The sequence below is a fragment of the Poeciliopsis prolifica genome, unplaced genomic scaffold (assembly GCF_027474105.1).
Source record: "Poeciliopsis prolifica strain line A6 unplaced genomic scaffold, Auburn_PproV2 SCAFFOLD025, whole genome shotgun sequence".
NCBI classification, from domain to species: domain Eukaryota; kingdom Metazoa; phylum Chordata; class Actinopteri; order Cyprinodontiformes; family Poeciliidae; genus Poeciliopsis; species Poeciliopsis prolifica.
Window position 1 is genome coordinate 3,850,427 of NW_026562400.1, and position 21,001 is coordinate 3,871,427.

The 21,001-nt window shown below is 38.1% G+C and overlaps 1 protein-coding gene across 3 annotated transcripts in view; it reads left to right on the plus strand.

Moving 5' to 3' along the window:
* znf385d (zinc finger protein 385D) overlaps positions 1 to 21,001 on the plus strand; it is a 100,098-nt gene that overhangs the window by 17,779 nt on the left and 61,318 nt on the right. Inside the window, exon 1 of one of the 3 annotated variants that reach the window (XM_055047309.1) lies at positions 6,855 to 7,127. The exons of the other annotated variants lie outside the window; for them this stretch is intronic. Within the exon in view, the coding sequence (XP_054903284.1) occupies positions 7,122 to 7,127 (6 nt within the window). The 5' untranslated portion in view covers positions 6,855 to 7,121. Of the gene's footprint in view, positions 1 to 6,854; positions 7,128 to 21,001 lie in introns of those variants that run through there. 3 annotated transcript variants of the gene reach the window in all.

Below are 21,001 nucleotides of genomic sequence, written 5' to 3' on the forward strand. Positions count from 1 at the left end.
CAGGATCCCTAATCCCTAATCTGTATTTAACAGACATCTCTCCAGATAATGAGTAAAACACTGCAAACCTTCTAAATGGTGCAGGATTAAAGAAATCACCTCTGGGTTTCAGACACTTGAACACATCGCTTTGTATCGTTCATAGTTTCTGTTTTATCCAGCTTTTCTTTTCTTTTTTTCTTGCTTTCCAAACTGTCCTCACTGTTCCAGATTTCCGAAAGCAGCTCATTCTCCGCGCCTCTGACACGAGTCTTAAACCGGGGACTGATGTGTCGCGCAGACGTGGGGATAACAAGCTGTGGAAAAAAGAAATCAAAAGCTGAAGAAACTGAATCAGGTCATATAGGAACCATCAAGGTGGAGGAAAAAGACCATATATAGTGTCATTGAGATTTTTTTCTTTTCCAAACTTTCATTCCTGCCTTTATGGGATGAAAATAGCTCTTTTGGACAACCATTTCTTCTTGTTTTGGATACTGCGTATAATTGGACGGATTTTTCACCATACATTATTCCCACAAGTCTGAGTCAGAAGGGATCCGCGCCGTCATTTCCAAGATGGCGGCTCACCATCTTGGTGAGCCGCCATCTTGGTAGGCAAGCGCAGTGCAAACCGTAAAGGAATCGTGGATTCGAAACCAACAGAAAGTATGTCGACACTCGAGACCAAATTATGTATCAACAAAATCACTGCTGTTGGAATCGACCAATAGGAGGCAGAGAATGTGGCTTGCTTACTGTCGTCAAGGCAACTCCATATCAGCTATCCTTACACTTAGTTATGGACACCTACCAAGATGGCTGTCGGCTGCAAAGCTCCTGGAAGTGTGATGATGCATAACCATAGCAACAGGGTGTTTTACAACAGGGAGCAGCTGATTAAAATGGGAAAGGCTGAAATAAAATAATAAGTAATTAATCAAGTAGTTTTTTCTTCAAAAAAGATTTCAGAGGTTGATAAGTCAAAAATGTGGTAGAAAAAAACTAATAGTTTTAGATTAATCTCAGAATTGATCTTGTAAAGAACAAGAAAAATGTCCAAATCTTGTTTTTTCCACAAAAGAAGAAATATTATAAAATTGAAGAGTCAAAAGTTTGCTAGAAAAAGATCAATTATAGAAAAAAACAAAATTTTGTTTGGTTTTTTTTTTTTTGCCAATTTTTTACTTTTAAACACAATATTTCCAAGGTTTTTTTTTTTTTTTTTTTTTTTTTACAGAAAATTTCTGAGATTATTTTTTTGCTGCAAATTGGAGATTTTTGGCAGAAATGTACTCCTTACTTACTTTTTCTCTTCCATCTCACATGGCCCAAATGTGCCGTCGTACTTAGGAGCCGCGGATTGAAAACCGTAAAACACATGAAGCAAATCATTGTGCGTTTGTGAGGCCCAAGCAGCGCATTAGATGCTGGAGATTTGTGATTGTGCCGTAATCGTGCACAGAAACCACGCAGCTGTTTGACCGAGCGGAGCGGGTTCTGTGATTTACAGATCTTTCCATCTGCACTCCCCTCTGAAAGCAGACGCTTTACATCGGCTCAGATGAGGTCACATTTGCTTACGTGCCTCCAGGGCTCAATAAACATTTATGTTCCCCTGTTTCTTTTTGAAAAATAAAAGAAAAAACACATGATACTATCCTGATGATGACAGTTCTTCCATTAACGCACAGCAGTAGAGAGAATATACTCAATCATGGCAAGATACATGCCATTAAATTCATTTTTCATGTGTTGGGAAGAGAAAAGGGAAAAAGCAGAGGAAATGGTGGAAGCGTGTCCACACCTGCGTAAAATGACAATAATACCAAAGTCTCTTGTCGAGGCGCTGCACAGTCTTGTTCGGGGATGAGTGACAGACAAAAATAAGGGAGTCCATGGCCAGAGGCGAAGAATGGATGTTTGTTCTCGCTCTCTCTTCTCCCTTTGCCCCGCTGGGGCACCGCAACACAATAAAATACTGCAGTAAATATGACTGCAAGCCACAGAAGAAGACTTGGAGCATGTAAGTGCATGTGTAAAGAGAGCAATGAGGTGGAAAGCTTCTTTACGAGGAGTTTTGGGTTTGAGAAGAACAAGCACAAAGGCAAGGCGAGAGCAGCTGGTTTGGGTTTTCCTGCAAACTCCACTGCCAGCACTCCAGTTTGTTTTTTTTTATTTAAATGAGCACATATTTAAATAGTTACCTATTTGTTCATGTAATTGTGGCACTTGTGGGCCCAGATGTAAGATTGTTTTATGAGCGTCTTTAAAAAAATAACACATTTCATCCAGAAAAACAGGTAGGTAGTTATAAGTTCAAGTTCATTTGAGTTGTTGAGGCCTGACATGGTAACAAATTGATCTGGACAATAAATTGTCCCAGAAGTTACGTTGTAAGACCATTTTCATCTTAGTTAATGGTAATGATGCCAAGAACATATCCTCAAATATCAATAAACTTTAAATAATAGCAAACATTTAACACTGGAACTGGAAGATGTTTTAAATATCCAAAATAAATAAACAAAACAACAAGTAAAATGAATTTTGAAACCTCTGTGAACAGAAAAAAAAAAAAGGATAGTTGAGACCAAAGCACCAGAATGAAGACTTTAGTCATCTAGTTTTTGGCAGAAAGAGAAAAACAATAAATAATGCAAAAGGAAATTATTGAATTTGTTTTATTTCCTGCGATTATTGAGTTATTGTGCAAAGTGTAGTAAAGTGCAAAGTGTTTATGCTTGTTTTTCCTTCTTTCATAAAATAACGTTACGTTGGTTGGATGGTAGGCAGTTAAATCCTGCAGCTCATTTAAGTAGAAAAATGTGGTTCAGCTCCTGCAGGTCAGGTCCAGTTTTGACCTTTTACTCCCTGATGCTACTTTTTTTTTATCCTAAATGGATTGAGATTATTCCTGAACAGTTTTCATTCTTATCACCTGCAGTTGTGTTTTAAAATCGGTCAGATAGCGTCATGCCATCATGATGGAAACTGTGTTCAGTTTTTGGTATTTTTTTGAGTGTGCACCAATAAAAAAGTGGCTTTTTTAGTCTCACTTAAGTGTGTTTTGTTTTAAATATAGTATCTGCATATTAAAAATTGTCTGCAGGGTTTTGTCTGACATATTGGAGTCCTGATAAAGAAGTGACATGTAGTTTTTTTCAGAGAAACTAAATATATCCACCGATATCCTCATCCAAAATCTTCCTGAAATCACCTACTTTAGATTAGATTGCCCATGACATTACCATTTTCTCTGTTGACTTTTGCGCAGCGTTTGCTCATTTATGGACCCAGATCGTTTGTTCTCATCTATCTGACAGATTCTGGGCTCACGTTTCTACGTCTTGCAGTTTTATCAAAGCATATTCCCTTCAAATTCATCCCAAGTTTCTGGCCCTGCAGCGACACGAATCAAGAGTCTGGATCTTCAGGTGACAGAGCAGAGTATTCAATTCAGAGCGTCTGAATCTTAAAGAACATCTAAATCTAGACAGTTAATCAAAACAAATCTAATGCAGCTGGAATTTCCATTTATTTTATTATTATTATTTTTTTAATATAATATGTATAAGATATTCAATGTGAAAACACAAAATATGACCATTTTTGGTCTAGTTTATGCATCCAATCGATGCATTCTGCTGCTTAAAAGCTACTTGGAGCAAAACTAGCTTGCAAATAATTTTTCAGCAAGACAGAAGCTCGTTTTAAGTGGCTTAGTGTTAACGAAAACGTTCTTGCTCTGGCATTTATTTCACTTTTCGGAAAAATGTCTTGTTATAAGTGAAATAAAATGTTAGTGGACCTGCTACTTTTGATCAATATTAAGGAATTATTGACTTAAAAAACTCCAATACATGGTGCAAAAGTTACTTTTCACATAATTTTGATATTTGCACTAGAAACTTGACTAAAAATGCTTGGTAAGATTTTGTGTTTTTGCAGTGAAGGTGACAACATGACAAATGTTGGGCATCTGGAAGAAATGCCCAACAAAACAACCATCATAAATAAATGTGCAATTTGCGTTTTTAATTTGTGTCGTCGCTTTAAAACGAGTATTTTTGGCCTAATTTTTAAATGCAAGTATCTTAAGTTTTGCCTTATTCCAACTTGTAAGGAACATTTCAGCAACATATTGGAGCTTGTTTTAAGTAAATAACTTCTTATTAATATTGATGATACTATTATTGATGAAAACATGTCTTGTTTTGGGTGAAATAATCTGCCGATGGAAATCAATATTAAGGAAATATTCAGTTAAAACAAGCCACATTTGAGTTCGCTTTGTCTTTTCTAAGATATTTGAAACAAGATTAAAAATACTTGGTAAGGTTTTGTGTCTGGCGTATTAACAGTGGCCCGTTTTGCAGAAAAGGGGAAAAATAGGAGAGTGGACTTTGAAGAACTTTTAGAATTGCTCTGCAACTTTCAATTGATTCAGTCGCAGAACATTTATTGAAATTGCCACCTCGAAAGAATTGAAGCACAGCGAAGAGGAGAATGAGAGGAAACCGGGGGGAAGAGAGAGGACCAGGAACAGGAGAGTTTGAGAGTGTAATGAAAGAGAAAAGTGAAAGGAGGAAAAGTGGTTTCAGCTTAAAAGAGCCGGGTGTTAGACGGATGCGATCTGTGTGTGTGTGTGCGTGTGTTTTCGGTTGTCTTTCTTTGGTCCTGAAAATAAGATCAATCCCACATGGAACCTACATTTGTCTCAGAGAAACAATACAAACTCCATTTCCCCCCGCAGAGTAATCAGGAATGTGATTCATCGATTCTCTGCTCAGATCTGCACGGTGGGAAATTGCTTTGTAGTCCTGCGACACGCCGGCCTCTCCTGCACCGCCGACTCCTTCGCAGCGCCGTCAGTGTTACTGTCACTGGCTTTAATGGAAATGTGCTCCTTGACAAAGCGCATAACACGGCAAGTCAAATGGCTCTTTTGTCCGTTTGAGAAAAGCTTTAATGTGTTTTTTGAGTATGAACAGTGTTGGTTATTTAACATTCACCTCTGAGTCACTGTACTTAGATTGGTTTAGTGATGCAGGAAGGCAAATTGAGCCTTCAACGTGACTCTGAAAGTTGGCATTTATCCGGTGACCTCCAGCGGTCTGATTTATGATTTACTGTAGGATTCAGGATTCGGCAACAAGAAAGAGACAGAAGAGTGAGTTTTTTTGGTCTATTATTTAGTGCAAACATCTTAATACGCGTGAAATACGACAAAACGTACCAGGAACATTTCAGCAAGATACTGGAGTTTGTAAACAATTTCTTAATATTGATGAATGTTTGTAAGTTAAATAATCTACCAGATGCTATTTTAAAACAAGCTTCTTTCTGCTGCTTAAAAGCTACTTGGAGCAAAATTTTGTCTCGCTGGACAACGGGCTCTTTGCACGTCAGCTTCCGCGTTCGGGGAAAAGCGGCTCGATTGTTTCCGATCTATTGAAAATGGTATTTTACGCTGGGTGTTAGGGTTAGGATTGTCCAAGGTAACAGTTAATGATGCACATCGATCCGAAGCCCCAACAAGGAAGCTGGTTTTAAGATGTACCCCTCGCTATACATTCACAGATACAAAGGTGAGTTTTACTTTCTTTAATCTTTGGAGCTAACATCAACTTCAGCTTGTACTAGTGGGCAATAATATTCCCAGACATTTTTCTTGTGAAAATCTGCTATTTAAGTATCTAAACTTTTTTACCTTATGTTCAAGTATATTATGTGTGTTTATTGTTGTTAATGTCAGAGACCAACTAATGGGGAACTTCAGGTTCAGGCTTTTTGCTTCTGAAGCCTGATGAAGCACAACAAGCCCGTAGATTAACAAGCTCTGGTGTCGGAGTTCTAGTGCAGCTGACTGCAGGTTCAGAGGAGTTACTTTTAGAAAAATATGGCCGTGTTCCTTAAGGTCTCCGCGTTATTTCATTTTATTCGTTTTGCATGCTTCTTGTGAAGCAGGACGGTGTTTACAGCAGTGTGTACAGGTGGATTAGTTGCTCGGCTGTCTGGCTCTGCTCTGCTCTCTCGCTCCCAAACCTTCGCTCTTTCAAACTGAATACACAAGCGAGTCCATAGAAATAACACAAAACGGCTCCTCTGCCTTCTTCTTTAGGCCGAAGAAGTCGGTCCGGAGTGAAGTGAAGGCTGCAAACTGCTGTGCGGCGTTAGCTTTAACCGGTAGCGACAAATATTTACAAACCACTGTCAAATTAATTCAGGACCGCTTGGAAATCCATGAAAACTTAAAAACCCATCATATTAGAAAGGCAACAAAGTGCGTAGCATTGTTTTCTTTGCAAACAATGCTACGCACTGTTTGCAAAGAAACAGTGCGAGAGCCGCATTTGCGCATGTGGTTGTGACGACAGCGAGGCAGCTGCAAAGAGCCCATAAGCAATAAACACAGTTGGTGGAATCTACTAACTCACTCTCCAGTTACCTAGCAACTCACTCACTCTCCGGTTACCTAGCAACTCACTCACTCTCCGGTTACCTAGCAACCACTCACTCTCCGGTTACCTAGCAACTAACTCACTCTCCAGTTACCTAGCAACAGCCTGTCGAGTAACTGGCGCAGCAGCAGTTCAAGGTCATTCATAACTTCTTTAAAATAAAATAAAAAAACAAAGTTGTGGAGTGAAAACTATAGCATTAGCATTTGTTTTGGTTGTATTTACCCAGAATGCCTTGCGTCGTCATAAGACGACTTTATCCTCGTAATACTATGATTTTATGTTTTGTAATATTCTGACCTCATTCAAGTACTTTTATTTGTTTATTTATTTATTTTTTTGTCTTAGTATGTTACTAATTGACCCTTGATTCCACCAACTGTGAGTGACGTCACGCTCTCCAGAGCTCCGCCCACTCCGCCATGACAGACGTCAAAACAATCAAGCGCCCCTTTAAAGCTAACGTAAAGACAGACATCTGTAGCCTAATGTCACCTTCATTTATTTGATTCCACTTTGAAAATGGTCATATGGTGTTGCGAGGTCGACTGCGCAAACAAAGATGCAAACCAAACTTATGTTATTTTGTGACTTTTGATGAAGAAAGATGCAGCGGCGATGGACAGCAGTCAGTCATAATGACGGTCATTCCTCACAGATTTGCATTGAACACGTTTTATGACGGTAAGAAGATTAACGTTCATAAACTTTATAAGTAAATATTTTTAGAAAGCTATCAAACATCGCAGTATGGAAAGGGTACGGGCGTAACTTTTAGTAATCATGGAGACGGTGCCGCACCGTCATGTAGCCTGGTTAGCATCTTTTGTACGTCTAACGCTGCTCCGGTGTAAAGAGAAACAGTTTTTATGACTGTAAATCATGTGGTGCGATTACAGGCAGAGTCTGTAATTTAGGAGGGAGGAGGTTTGGGTCGGTTGCTAAGCTAAAAAAGCTAAGCTAGAGCTACCTCCGTCGATGAGCCCCGACCAGGTGTGTTACCTTCACAGATAAATGAGCTCGACTCCAACAAGCGGAAGCCATGATTAAACTGGCAGAAACAACGTTCAGTCGCTCTGTTCAAAACTCCCGTCCCTCACTTCTGACGTCCATCATGGCGCCTGGAATGATTACGTAACATTGTTACCGACGGTCAATACTGTTCCTACTTTTTTCTGCTGACTTTCAGACGATAAATAATTGCGGCTGCTCGGGTCTGGTTTCCAGATTTACCCGTGTGCCGTAAACATCTTCAGTAATAGACTGTAAATTGTGTTCCTGAGGGGAAGCGTGTGAGCTGACAGAGCGACGGGGGACGATCAAAGCTGGAGACCACCACAGCGCCAGCAGATTACCTTCCAGCGGGTCACACCTGCTGGACCCGACTGCATTTCTGTTCAACATGACTGCGCGGCCGCCGCTGATAATTCACTTTAGGCTGCAGGGCTTTTTAACCCTCTGAACTGGAAAAAGGAGACGCAATCCGCCGAATCCCAGCGCTCATCTTAGTGTTTAAATTCTGTGAAATATCCACCTCAGTGCGATCGTTTGTGGAGGTCTGTTTTTTTTTTTTTTAAGATGGGACAGAGAAACATTAGACGCTTGCAATCTGTTTCTGATTTGACGCTGCTGCCATGTGCTTCAGGTTCTTTGAGGCGACAACAAAATATTTCAACTTTAACTGCCCATGTGCTCAACTTAAAAGAGGAATTACTACTCAATTTGGGAATTCAAGACAGAATGTTGCAGTTAAAAACAGCAGGGCGTGTTTTAGACTTTGACTTGGTTTGGAAAGGAGAAATAAAAATAAATAAGGATAAAAATCAGGATTTCAACGGGGAACGGATTGAGCCTTTATGATGTGTTTGAGATTTGAGGTTAATTGAATTTGTCACCTCTTGGTTCGACAAATATGTGGGGAAAAGTCACCTGAACAAACTGCAGACGGCTACAAAACTCTGGCAGAAGTTTTCAGAGGACGCATGAGCACAAATGTTGAGCTGATGATCATAATAATGCTGACGCAGCCTGGCTGAGGCAAAGATCCTCGGGGCTGAGGCACTTTGCTGCACATTAGTGCGGTTTGTAGACTCCCTCTAATCCTAAGGAGACCATTAGACTCTCGATTAAATTGAATTAACCTAAAAACATTACGCTGTACTTTACAGTCAGGTCTTAAAAACAGGGACAACAAACTGAAAAACCATTAAATCAGACTTTTTACTACGTTTCAATCTGAATTCATCTGCATGTTTCTAATATTTTCATTATTTCAAGATGTAAAATGCATATAAAAATGCTGTGAGGCCTGCATGAGGTCAGGCAGTAAAATAGCAGATGTTTTTTTTTTTAAATCCACCTAAATTAAACCCCTATGGTGACATGCACGACTGAGGAGGAAGTTCCTAACATGAAAGGGAGCCGGGTAAATGTTTGTGGCCAGTAAAGAGAAGAGTCAAAGCCTGTCGCGCATTGGTCGTAGTAAAACAAAGGAGGATTCCTTTAATACATTATTTGTTTATTTATTTACTTATTGGATAGACACAGAGCAAGAAACATAGATCAAGATAATCTAATGTTTGCATCACTACGTTTACAGCCGCAGCTAAATCACAACAACCACCTTTAAACTTGCAAAATGTAACTTTTATAAACTATTATCTTTTTACATATTTGTTAAAAATGTCACCGTATATTATAACACAGATAATCTGTGGAAAGATTGATTTCTTCTTCCTCCTCCCTGAGCTAATATTGCGTCTGAAGAAATACACCGATCCCATCCGGATACAACCATTCAGAGCCAAGGGGAGGTTCTTAGCGCTGTCAATCATGCTCATGTATTCTCTTTTCAGTGTGCTAATAAAACCACTTAGTCTGACATCATCTGTGGCCAACTAACTAATTGGCATTTACGACAAAAGTGGGAGCTCAGAATGATTGACAGCGCTAAGACCTGCCTCCTGAATCTGATTGGTTGTTTCTGATTAGCACTTGGAGAAGACAGAAGAGCACAATTTGTTTTTCAGTGATTGTCTCCTACTATACTGTCACAAGATGGTGATAGTTATATCAAATATGTAAAAAATAATTTTTATGAAAGTTGCATACTGCAGCTTTAACAGCTATTTGAAATGTTTTAAGAGTTAAGATTAACAGGAAATACAATAAAACAATCAAAATGAGATATAAATCAACGTATTTAAAAGTATTAATCAAACACAATTACAATATTTAAAAATTAGTTCAGGTCTGGCCCGTTTTTATACCTTGAAATAAATATTTTGATGCAAGTCATGGTCTTAAAATCGATCTAGTTCACTAGATCGATTTCTCTCTCAACAAATGGCTCAAGTGCTACAAGATTGATCCATTTGATAAAAGAACATTTACAAAACTCATTAGATTATATTTAGTCTCAAATCTAACTTTTAATCTCAGACATGAAACTGGAGCCTCTACCCGGCTTTCACCTGCTTGGTTTCTGTTAATTGTTTTTTTTTTTTCCAGCTTTCAGGAGCTGTAAATATTGACACCATTACAAATCAAGATGTCTGTCCTCTTCATAGATGGTTCTGAGAAACAAACCATCTGTCAAAGTAGGAATTAATTACACAATCAGGTCGACTCATCACTGCTTGAGGAGTTTTAAACCCAAAGTATGAAAATTATTTACTTTTACGCCTTTTGCGGTTGGGTGGTTTCAGACCCTCAGAGGTATTGTTTGACATTTCCAAATAATCTCGGTAATCCTATAAAATGTTTTTCCCATGTTGTAAGTGAAATAATCTGCCAGTTGAACTACAACGTTTTCATGAATGTTAAAATAATCTCCCAATTTTTAGTAACTTTTGTCTTATTTCTTAGTTATTTGCACTTGAAACTAGAGCAAAAGTATTTGAGGTTTTGCAGTCAACATGTTTGTTGTGTCATAGAGAGAACTCACACTCAACGCAGATGTTTTGGTGTTTCCCCATGCATTCCCAGCGCCTGACTTCGATCCCGCAGGAATTTTCTTAGTTTGTGTCAGAGTTTACTTGGTGCTGCGTACCAAGCAGAGCCATCTGGGGGTCCATGAATCTTCTTGCACCTGCAGCACCGTTGTTTCCCTAATGTTTCCCCAACGAAACGCACACTGCACCCAGGGGTGGAATATTAACACTGTCTTCCTGCACGGAGTCGAGGTCGACGCCTGGATTTACAAGGGACGAACAACCAGGACTAAATCATTATCTGGATGAGGCCGTCTGGGACTTGCACTCTCTAATGCCAGTGGCGCGAGGTCTTCGCGTCCGCCCAGTTTCTCTGCAGTGATATTTCCCGAGCTTACATAAATATGTCCCCTGTGTGCAGAGAGAACTCGAACAAGGGTCACCCATAAATCATTTACGCTACAGAGGCCCCTTGTGAGGGTGGAAGTAGAATTGGAGTTAAGGAAATGAGGCTGAAAGTCGGTGGTTTGAATTCTTAAACGGCCTAGGAAATTATGCATGGAGATGATGCAAGAATCGGTCATTGGTTTGGTATTTTGAGAACATAAACTCCAAAACAGACAAGTGTGTGCCTGTATTTACATGGGAGATAGAAACTATATGTTCCCCAAGACTAATGCAAGTTTTTCTGTCACATAAAGAAATTATATCATGATAAATTATTACAAGTCTTCTGCTTTTAGATGCAGAAGACCTAACACAGATTAGGATTGGTCTAAAAACATGTTTAAGTCTCGTCAGTTCTGCCTGGTTTTAGGTTTACACTCGCATGTAAACATGCCTGAAAACAGATGTACAATTACATAATCGTGCTTCTTTGAAAAGCAGAAGTGGAGCGTCCTGCACAACCAACAAACATGCAGCAAGTGGTTTCTTAGTTGTAAGTCTAGAACAAAACATTTGTCTTTTCCAGCAGTCATTGTACAGTGCATACAGCGGTGAAATTAGCTGACCAAACACGGTGGAGCTCTGCCTGGGTTGCTAGGTAATGGGGCATTGTGACTCAACAATTGTGAAGCTTTTGAAACGACTCAGTTTCCAGACACCAAAAAAACCACAAGTTATTGCTAAAAAAAAAAATAAAACAGCACTTTTTAAAGCACTGGGACTGTTTTTAGAAGCCATAGAGACCAAAATGAAAGTACAAAAATGTGCTAAAAGTGACATTTTCATAATAGTTCCCCTTTAATGCGTCTAATGGCTTATTTCACTTGGTTGCATAAGTGTGCATAGCACCTTTAAATTCTTTAAAACAACTTGAGATGTTTTAATATTCAGTTGAAAGGGGTCATTAGGATCTGTCAGTATTTTAATAACTGGAGAGCAGAAGGAGATTTTCTACTGAATTTGAACAGCTGAATCTAAAACTGTTGAACATATTTACACATAATGTTCTTTTATTTATTTTAAATGCAACATATATATATTTATATAGCCTTAATTACTCCTGTGAGGGGATCGCTTTTCAGAAGCCTTTTTTACTCTGTGTACCCAGTTAAGGATTAGCTAATTACTAAATTAATTCAACATGATTAATCTGATTGCTTGAGGCTCTTCTAAATTGTTTTAACCCATTACAAGTTACTTTTGGTTTTTGTTTTCATGGAAAAGTCAAAATAAAGGTAAAAACAACTTGATGCATCATATATTTTCTGTCGCTAAAGCCTTGAATTTAACAGGCATGTGTAGGCTTCTAAAATTTATTGTCTCAGTTTCTATTTATAAATAGATAAAATGTGTAAATATTTACCACTGAGCGAATGAGGGGCAAAGATAATTGATGCTCAGTCAGCAAAGTTATTTTAAATAAATTAAAAAGCTTCAACTCTTAGGAACATCCCAGTGAATTTACAGTTTCCACGTGGCTCATGCATTGATTTTGGAAATCCAATAGACGGCCACGCTTCTCTCTCATTACCACAGAATCAGCCTTCATTGATATTCATGGTGAAGTATTATGAGAATATAAATCGTTTAATCTAAAACTTTTCATTGAATCCTGTCCAGAGTCAGACCCTTCCCTCCAATCTGTGGACAAAATGACAGATTAGAAATTACTCTTTGTTGTGAATCAGCAGTTTCAGATGGGTCATTTGCATGTAAAAAGACTGTCAATTTACTGACACTGCAATTTTTCAAAGTTTAAGGTCCTGACTTCAACCTAAACACACACAATTCTCAGCGTAGGTTGGTGCTTTGTCTCCTTAACGGCATGAAAATGTTTTTCTTATGCTTTTCTTTTTATCAGATGTGAAGGAATGGTTGCAGGCAAGCTAAGCGTCTTTGCATCTTTATAAATCTAAAACGAGACTGAATGTTCATGTGTGCAGTTTGGTGAGAAGACAATATTTTCCCTGCAGCAAACTAAAACCAGTTTGGATTCTTCATAAAGAACCAATTTAAAGACATTAAAAGCTCCAATGTGCCACTTCGAAAAGCAAACAGGTCCAACTTAAACGCTGCCACATGTCACACAAATTTGCTTTATGTGAGAGTTCAAAGACAAAACCAGTAGAAATGGCATCCAGCACATAAATGACTTGACAGTTTATTTCCAAGGCATTAAGGAATAATAAAAACAACCTTTGATTTAAGTTTGAAGCTGCCAACTGAAATTTCCCCCAAGTTTCAGCATCTTGGAATCTGATTAGTTGATCAGCTTCACCACTCAGAAACCGTCATACCAGTACAGATGGCTAAGTCTGATCAACCGTGATCAATTGTAGCTTTATTGGTCCTACTGGAAATATATTAAATAAGAAAACTGCTTAGCTCAAATTAATCAGCAAAGAAAGCTCAATATATCTCTTTCAATACTTACAATTAGATTCTTTTTGATTCCACTAAATTTCACTTATTAATTTGATTGGTTCGGTTCAATTCTTATGCATTTTAATTGATGAAATTGATTCAATTTGTTCGTTTTCATTCGACTCTTGTAATATTTTCATTTCAGTTCAGCTCAGGTCAATTTATTTCCTCTTTTTTTCCAACTTAGATTCTTAAGTTTGATTTATTTATTTATTCGTTTTTTTTTCAATTTAATTCATGTGATTGATTCAGTTCAATTAATTTCAACTACAGTTCTTTTTGCTCTTGTTCAGTTTGGTTCAGTTTATTCCATTCAATTTGATTCAGTTCAGTTCTAATTTGTTCCATTTTATTACATGTACTTACGTACGCATAGGCTAGCAGCTAAACGCTACATCAGCAAAGTTAACTTTGCTAATTTGGCAGCAATTAGCAAAGTTAGCTAATTGCTAACGTACTTATGTTGTTTACAAGCAAGATGGGAACAAAGTGAGTTTTAGGCTTGTGGCTTCTTCACTTTGTCTCCTTAACGGCATGAAAATGTTTTTCTTATGCTTTTCTTTTTATCAGATGTGAAGGAATGGTTGCAGGCAAGCTAAGCGTCTTTGCATCTTTATAAATCTAAAACGAGACTGAATGTTCATGTGTGCAGTTTGGTGAGAAGACAATATTTTCCCTGCAGCAAACTAAAACCAGTTTGGATTCTTCATAAAGAACCAATTTAAAGACATTAAAAGCTCCAATGTGCCACTTCGAAAAGCAAACAGGTCCAACTTAAACGCTGCCACATGCCATTAGATTCTTTTTGATTCCACTAAATTTCACTTATTAATTTGATTGGTTCGGTTCAATTCTTATGCATTTTAATTGATGAAATTGATTCAATTTTGTTCGTTTTCATTCGACTCTTGTAATATTTTCATTTCAGTTCAGCTCAGGTCAATTTATTTCCTCTTTTTTTCCAACTTAGATTCTTAAGTTTGATTTATTTATTTATTCTTTTTTTTTCAATTTAATTCATGTGATTGATTCAGTTCAATTAATTTCAACTACAGTTCTTTTTGCTCTTGTTCAGTTTGGTTCAGTTTATTCCATTCAATTTGATTCAGTTCAGTTCTAATTTGTTCCATTTTATTACATGTACTTACGTACGCATAGGCTAGCAGCTAAACGCTACATCAGCAAAGTTAACTATGCTAATTTGGCAGCAATTAGCAAAGTTAGCTAATTGCTAACGTACTTATGTTGTTTACAAGCAAGATGGGAACAAAGTGAGTTTTAGGCTTGTGGCTTCTTCACTCCATAGCAACTGACGCGGCAGTTCGTTCCAGATGCCAAGATGGCCGTCAGCTTCCAGGAAGTGTGACATCACATGAGAACTATCTGATTCAGTTCATTTAAATTTAGCTTAACTCAAACAAAATTTAATTGTGAAATGTTAATGAAATAGTTTTTACATAAAAAGTTCTGCCTTTAAACACACACAGAGATGATTATTATGTTTTTGACGTTTAAACGAGGTGCAACGGTTTAATTAAAAAAGATTAAAAATTTTTGTGAAGACGTTTTGAAGCTTTGGTGAAATTTACATGCAGGTCTGGCACTTTGGTTCACTTCAAATAGCCACAGAAGAAAGACCAATAGGGCTTTAATTAGATCTGATCCAAAGGTAATTACTTCAAACAGCCATTTGAGCTGACAGATACTCTGATAGCGCTGCATGGAGTGTGAGAGTTGGATACGGAGTTACATTTATATCTTTTATCTCGGCTGAGCTGCGGACTGAGCGCGGGGGCAGCCAGATGCCTTCAGGGAACTCTCCCAGTTCAATATTTCATCCTGACGGGGCCCGACGATGTTGGAGGGGTCAGCGCTAAAGAGCGATGGGAGAGAGGAGAAAGAATAGACTAACATGAGGCGAACATGATGTCTATGGGAAATAGGAAGATGATGACAAGTAGTGCAGAGAGAAAGAGTTCAGGCTAAAATGAGGAAAGTAATTCAAAGGATGCAGCGGAGAAAACAACAAAGCTCAATAACATGTACCCATTCACATTCAATTTACCGAATTCACTGCTATTGACACATATGACGCATCTTTTTTTGTTTGTAGTGACTAATTTGAGTGGAGGAATCATGCAGAATTTAAATTGTATCAAAGCAGTCAGATGATAAGAGCTTTTCTGGTCAGAAAGGTCGCTATGCAAAGTCAAAATCAAGTAAACAAAGATAATCATCAGGTAGAGAGTAAAGCTTATTCTCAGAAACTCACAGTGTAATCAGTAAAATAGCTCGTCAGCAGCCTATTTAAACCATTGGAGGTGTTTGGAGAGTAAATGCAAATTTCATGAATTTCAAAGAACTCTATTTTTTTTTTCTGCTCACTGCAGACTACAATAATAAGCTCTTTTTACTATTATCTACATAGAGTGCCAGTCTGGCCTTCTCTGGGTGCAGAGCTTTCTGCTGAGTTATTAAAGCCATTATACTGCACATAATTGCACACTTGAGAATGCAATACCCTGACAAATGTAACATGTAGCAGCAGTAACACTGGCAGACGGCAAGTTGCAGAACTGGTTAGCAGACAAAATTAAACAATCTTAAAGGTACAAAATGTAACTTTTATTTTAGAAAATAATTTTCTTTTTATATATTTGTTAAAACGGTCATATATAATATCTATCACAGATATTATATGTATGTGACAGATATGTAATATCAATTTCCTCCACTGCTATGTCCAAAAGTGACCAATCGGATCCAGGGGCGGGTCCTAGCGCTGTCAAACAAGCTCATGCACTCGCTGTGAATGTGCAAATGGTGGAGAAACTGACAGTTACAGAAAAACGGCTCATCGTGCTAACGAGCCTTAGCATTGAACCAGCTGTAGCTCAGTTGACAGAAAGGTGGAAGGTGTGAGCAGTAGATACACAAAAATGATTTACAGCGCTAAGAATGGATGTATTTTTCACTCTCAACCAAATGATATAATCCAATAAAATTAGTATTATGTATTTATTCAGGTCATATTTACTGTGTGTCAAAACTAATGACAAAAACAGTAAAAAAGAATAAGAAGATTATGTTGTAGGAAAAATGCCACAGACAATCTAATGGAGTTGAATGCAGTGAATCCGACACTTTTGATTCTAATGCATGCAAAAGTGACACATATTCTTCAAAAACATAAGAGTTGATGTTTCACAAGTTCTACATCTAATTTTAAGGTCGCTATGCAAAGTAGAAATCAAGTATTTAACATGCATGTTTCAATATGGAAATATGCTTGGAAAGAATGGAAACAGCCAACAGACTCAGAAACTGTCTCTGGTGGAAGAACCACTTTTTAACCAGATTATATTATCCCCAATATCTTATATTGGGGATAAATTGATATCTGCAATAGTGGCTGAGTGGTTCAGCCACTATTGATGAACTACTCAGCCACCTCTCCAAAACTAGTGTTTTGGAGAGATTCAACTTAAACAAAGAGAGCCCAAATATCACAGAAACATCACCAAGCTGAACATTTTACAGTCCTGAAACCTGTGGATATCAAAATCCCAGTTTAGTTAGGTAAAGTCAAACACCCTGGGACCAGTTTAAATTTATGATGGTGTTTCCATTGAGAATAATTAAGCTAGACTATGAGGCTGGGGACTTTCGGTTCTATTCAATAATCTCATTATAGAGGAAGGAGAAACTTTCTCCACTCCTTCTTGAACTTTGTGACCATTGTACTATCAAACCACTTCTGCCACTTTTTGGTAGATTTTTATTGTCTGGGTTTTTCCCAACAACCTTGGCAGAAAAGTTTTCTTGATATTTTTAATTCTTGCTCTGGTGTTTCTGTTAAACTGAGGACGCTGCTGTTGCAAAAAGCCCGAAGAAGCGCTTCTTCAAAAAAACACCGAGGTGGCTCTGTCTAAATCTATCAACACCAAGTCATAACCATATGACAGCCTGTCAGTGGGAGTTGAGCGACTGTGCAGTAAGTCCCCTATCTTCATCAGTCATTCGGGTTTGGGCTGACAGACTACCTATCGCCGGCGCCAGATTGTATCACAGAGGCATCAGAGGTTGGTGAGGCAAGCAAATTGGGCTCAGGAGAGAGATCTTTCACTGTGCGGCAGACCTGGTTATCCAAAAACAAGTGACAGGGCCACAACGTCTTTAACACTGCATTTCACAAGCGCTTGCTCCCAAAATACAGATTTAAAGAGTGGCTCTGGAAGTGGAAGAAAATAAATAACTGCCAAACCTTACACTCTGATAATAATGCTGTTAATGTTAACCCAAATTCTTTTGGTCATTTTTAACTCTTGAAAGTCATTCTAAGTTCACAGTTTGCACGATTTTGCGCTTCCATTCGGGTTTCTGCTGCTTTTAAGAAAACACAAAGGTGTTTTCGGCAATAAGTTAATGTCTTTTGGTGTCTGAAAAACGATCCGTTTCAATAACATTCGGAATGTAACGTCACAAGTAAACAGGCACTGGCATTGCTTAGCAACCGAAGCAGAGTTCCAGCACTTTTGGTCAGCCGGTTTTCTATTGCTGTGTGCGCTGGCAGCTATTTATGCAATAAGCTGCCATAAAAGACAAATGTTTTGTTGTGGACTTATCAACTAGAAACCACATGCTGAATTTTTGTTGGCTGTGCAGGAGGCGCTACTTCTGCTTTTCAAAAATAAAGGCTTGCATAATTGCGCATCTGTTTGTAGCCATTTTCACATGCGAGAGTAAACGGTGAATTGTGGGGAGTGGCCATCAGCAGATCATTTGGATTTAAAGTGACAAGATGCCCCAAAACAGATGAAAAGAGATTAAAGTATGGAGAACTGACCAGGATAAAATTATATTATCTAAGAACAGAAATGCTTTGTGTAGCCCAAAGAACTAACCTAACCTGTTCTAGGAAGCAAAATAGATCACTATATAGATGGATAACAATATATTACCATTAATCGTGAAACAAGTAACTATTTCATGGTATTTCATGGCATCTCATAAGGTGCTTCGTCTGTTCCTCCATCCTTCTTCTCATATCCTGAATTATTTTCATTGACTAAACTTTTCCCAACATCATATTTGTTGTACCGGTAGTAAATTTTTACTCTGTGAAAATGACAAAACAAAAAGAACAACCTTTCTTGGCATTTTCACAGTTGAGACATTTTAAATGCACTGAAGTGGAGCTGATCAGAAAGAGTCCGAAGCAGATTCATGAACCAGCTCAGCTGACTGATTTAGATGGAATAAGAAGCAGTGGCTATTTTTCAAAGACTTGCCTCCTTTCCTTATCTCTAACATTAAAAAAAGATAACATCTACCCACTTGTTGGCTCGTTGTTGTTCTTCTGGTCACGATGGATGTCACGATGAGACAGAATAAAGATAGGCGAGCTAATAAAACCAAACAATGACCTCATTAACAGTAGCTAAAGACCTGATGAAGCGTTTCTGTTACATTCTGCCATATTCAGTCAACAAACCACAAAGATATCCTAACATGTCTCCTGGAGGCAAAAACTCACCCCCAGATTTCTTTTGGCATTTCCTCTTGGCTTTACTTTGCTGTTTTATTCATCAGACATTGCAAAGCTGCAGTCAACATCTATGTTAATATGTTGTGGCCAGGAATTTGGTATAAAAACAAAACCAGAGCCACATTCAGAGGGCGGCCAAGCTGATTAAATTTTTGGTCTGAGCCCAGATTTAATTATGTCCCAGTGAGCGTTTCGTTCTTGTCAACACAATTCTTTATTCCCAATGCAACGCATTGGGAATAAAGGCATAAATAAAGGCATAAACACTAAAACTTTCACAATACAATATTATTCAATAAGTTAGAATATCAATTTCTATTAGGTCCTTTTGAAAATAACAGTGTTTAAGCAGGTATTAAACTGATTGATTTAGCCCAGAGTTCACATGTGAAATTAATCTACATAATATCAGTGATGAAGTTTCTGAAATAAGTGGGATTTTAAACAATATTCTAATGTGTTTAATTGTTTTGTATAATACAGAATAATAGATGTGTTTCCCTTTTTTCCAGACTGACTGTGTTTCTTACCTGCGTTTCTTATGACATTCAGATTGTAAATTATGTTTTGAAAGCTGTTGCTCCACTTTGTGTTTTTGGCAGTAAGTTAATTTTGTTTTGGTGTCAGGATGACGAGGAGTTTCAAAACCCCAGCCAAGCCCACTCCGGCACCTACCGACTGCAACACATTTGGTCAGCTGGTTTTGTATGTGCTGTACAATGACTGCTGGAAAAGATAATTGTACGATTGTATAATTGCAGCCATATTCATCTATAACAGTAAATGCTGAGTTGGGGGGCGTGGCCAGCAGCAGTGGTTTCACATCGGGCAAGATTGTATTGGAATCTGTGATGAGTTTTATAACATTTTATGTTGGGAGGCTTTTTAGTCTGGTGTTTCCACCTGAAAACTTCCCAGTTGTAATATTTTGGTTGACACGCCGCCCTCCATCTGTAACGCTCCTCCTGTCTTATTTCATTAACAGTTGGAGTCCGTTCGCGCTCGCTGTGGGCAAAAACGCGTGTGAGGTGGAAAATCCCCCCCTATCAGATTTCACTTGCTAATTTCTGAAGCCCTTTCTGGCCAGGCTGTGTGTCGATGCGCCGGACCGGGTCAGGCGGGGCAGGTAATTGGGAGACGTATAGAGAGGAGGATTGCAGTTGACAGACCATTCATTCCCATTTGCTTAATAGTAAGCGAGTCTGGTCACTGTGAGTACAGCATGTAGACCTCATGCAGAGAGCCAAACACGCCGTCTCTTTTTCTGCTTGGCAGATTGAAATGTATGTTTAGAGTATAATGTCATAAAAAACTATAAAAAATGTGAAAAGAAAACCAAATATAAACACAAAACCTTCTGCTACACATGCACTTCAAATATGAGTTTAATGCTCAGGATTATTATAAAAGTGTGAGAAAAAAAATCTACATTTTAATTTCAGAAAGCTTCCAAATCCTCTCATGTGTTTATTTATACATCTGATAGAAATAAGATTGAGTTTATAAACTTTGTTAAAGATGCCTTAAAACGGCTTGCCGAAGAAAGAAATCCTCCAGTTTGCTGTCAGTGAAGAAAAACTGCTAATCTTGTGGCTGATTAATCCCAAATGTGATTGAAAAGCCAGATTTCTTGTTGGTTAATGATCCAGAAATAAAACATATGGCACAAACTACAGATATTTTAAACTGCAGCAGCAGCAGTTTTTTGAGGAAAAAAACCCCTGACAAAGACGAGTTTAAAACATACCTTCATGAAGAAAAGGGCTAATGTTAATGTCTGTCCAATTTTTTGAATACCTGTTTTATTTCATCCATATAATGTGCTGCAGATGGTGATAAATGAAAAGAAGATGTTTCAATTTATGACCAGAAAGACTGCGATAAGTCAAAATTAACATCGCTTTGCCACGGGGACGTTTTTGCTCCAACTTCAGAACTTTGGCAGATTTGGAAAGAAAAAGTACATCCAGCTACATAATGTCTTTACAATCTCTCTGGTGCACAGTTTGCAGTTTGAAAGGTCTTTATTTACTACAGCTAAGGACATTTTTTGAATCACTGTGATTATTGTTGATCCTTGAAAAAGTAAAAAACTCATACTGTGTAATTGCAAAGACTTAACAATGTAAGTTCTCGTATGTTTTGTCTGATAACGTTATGGTGCGTTCAGTTTGTAGTCAGAACTCGGAAGACCGACTTCTAAGCTG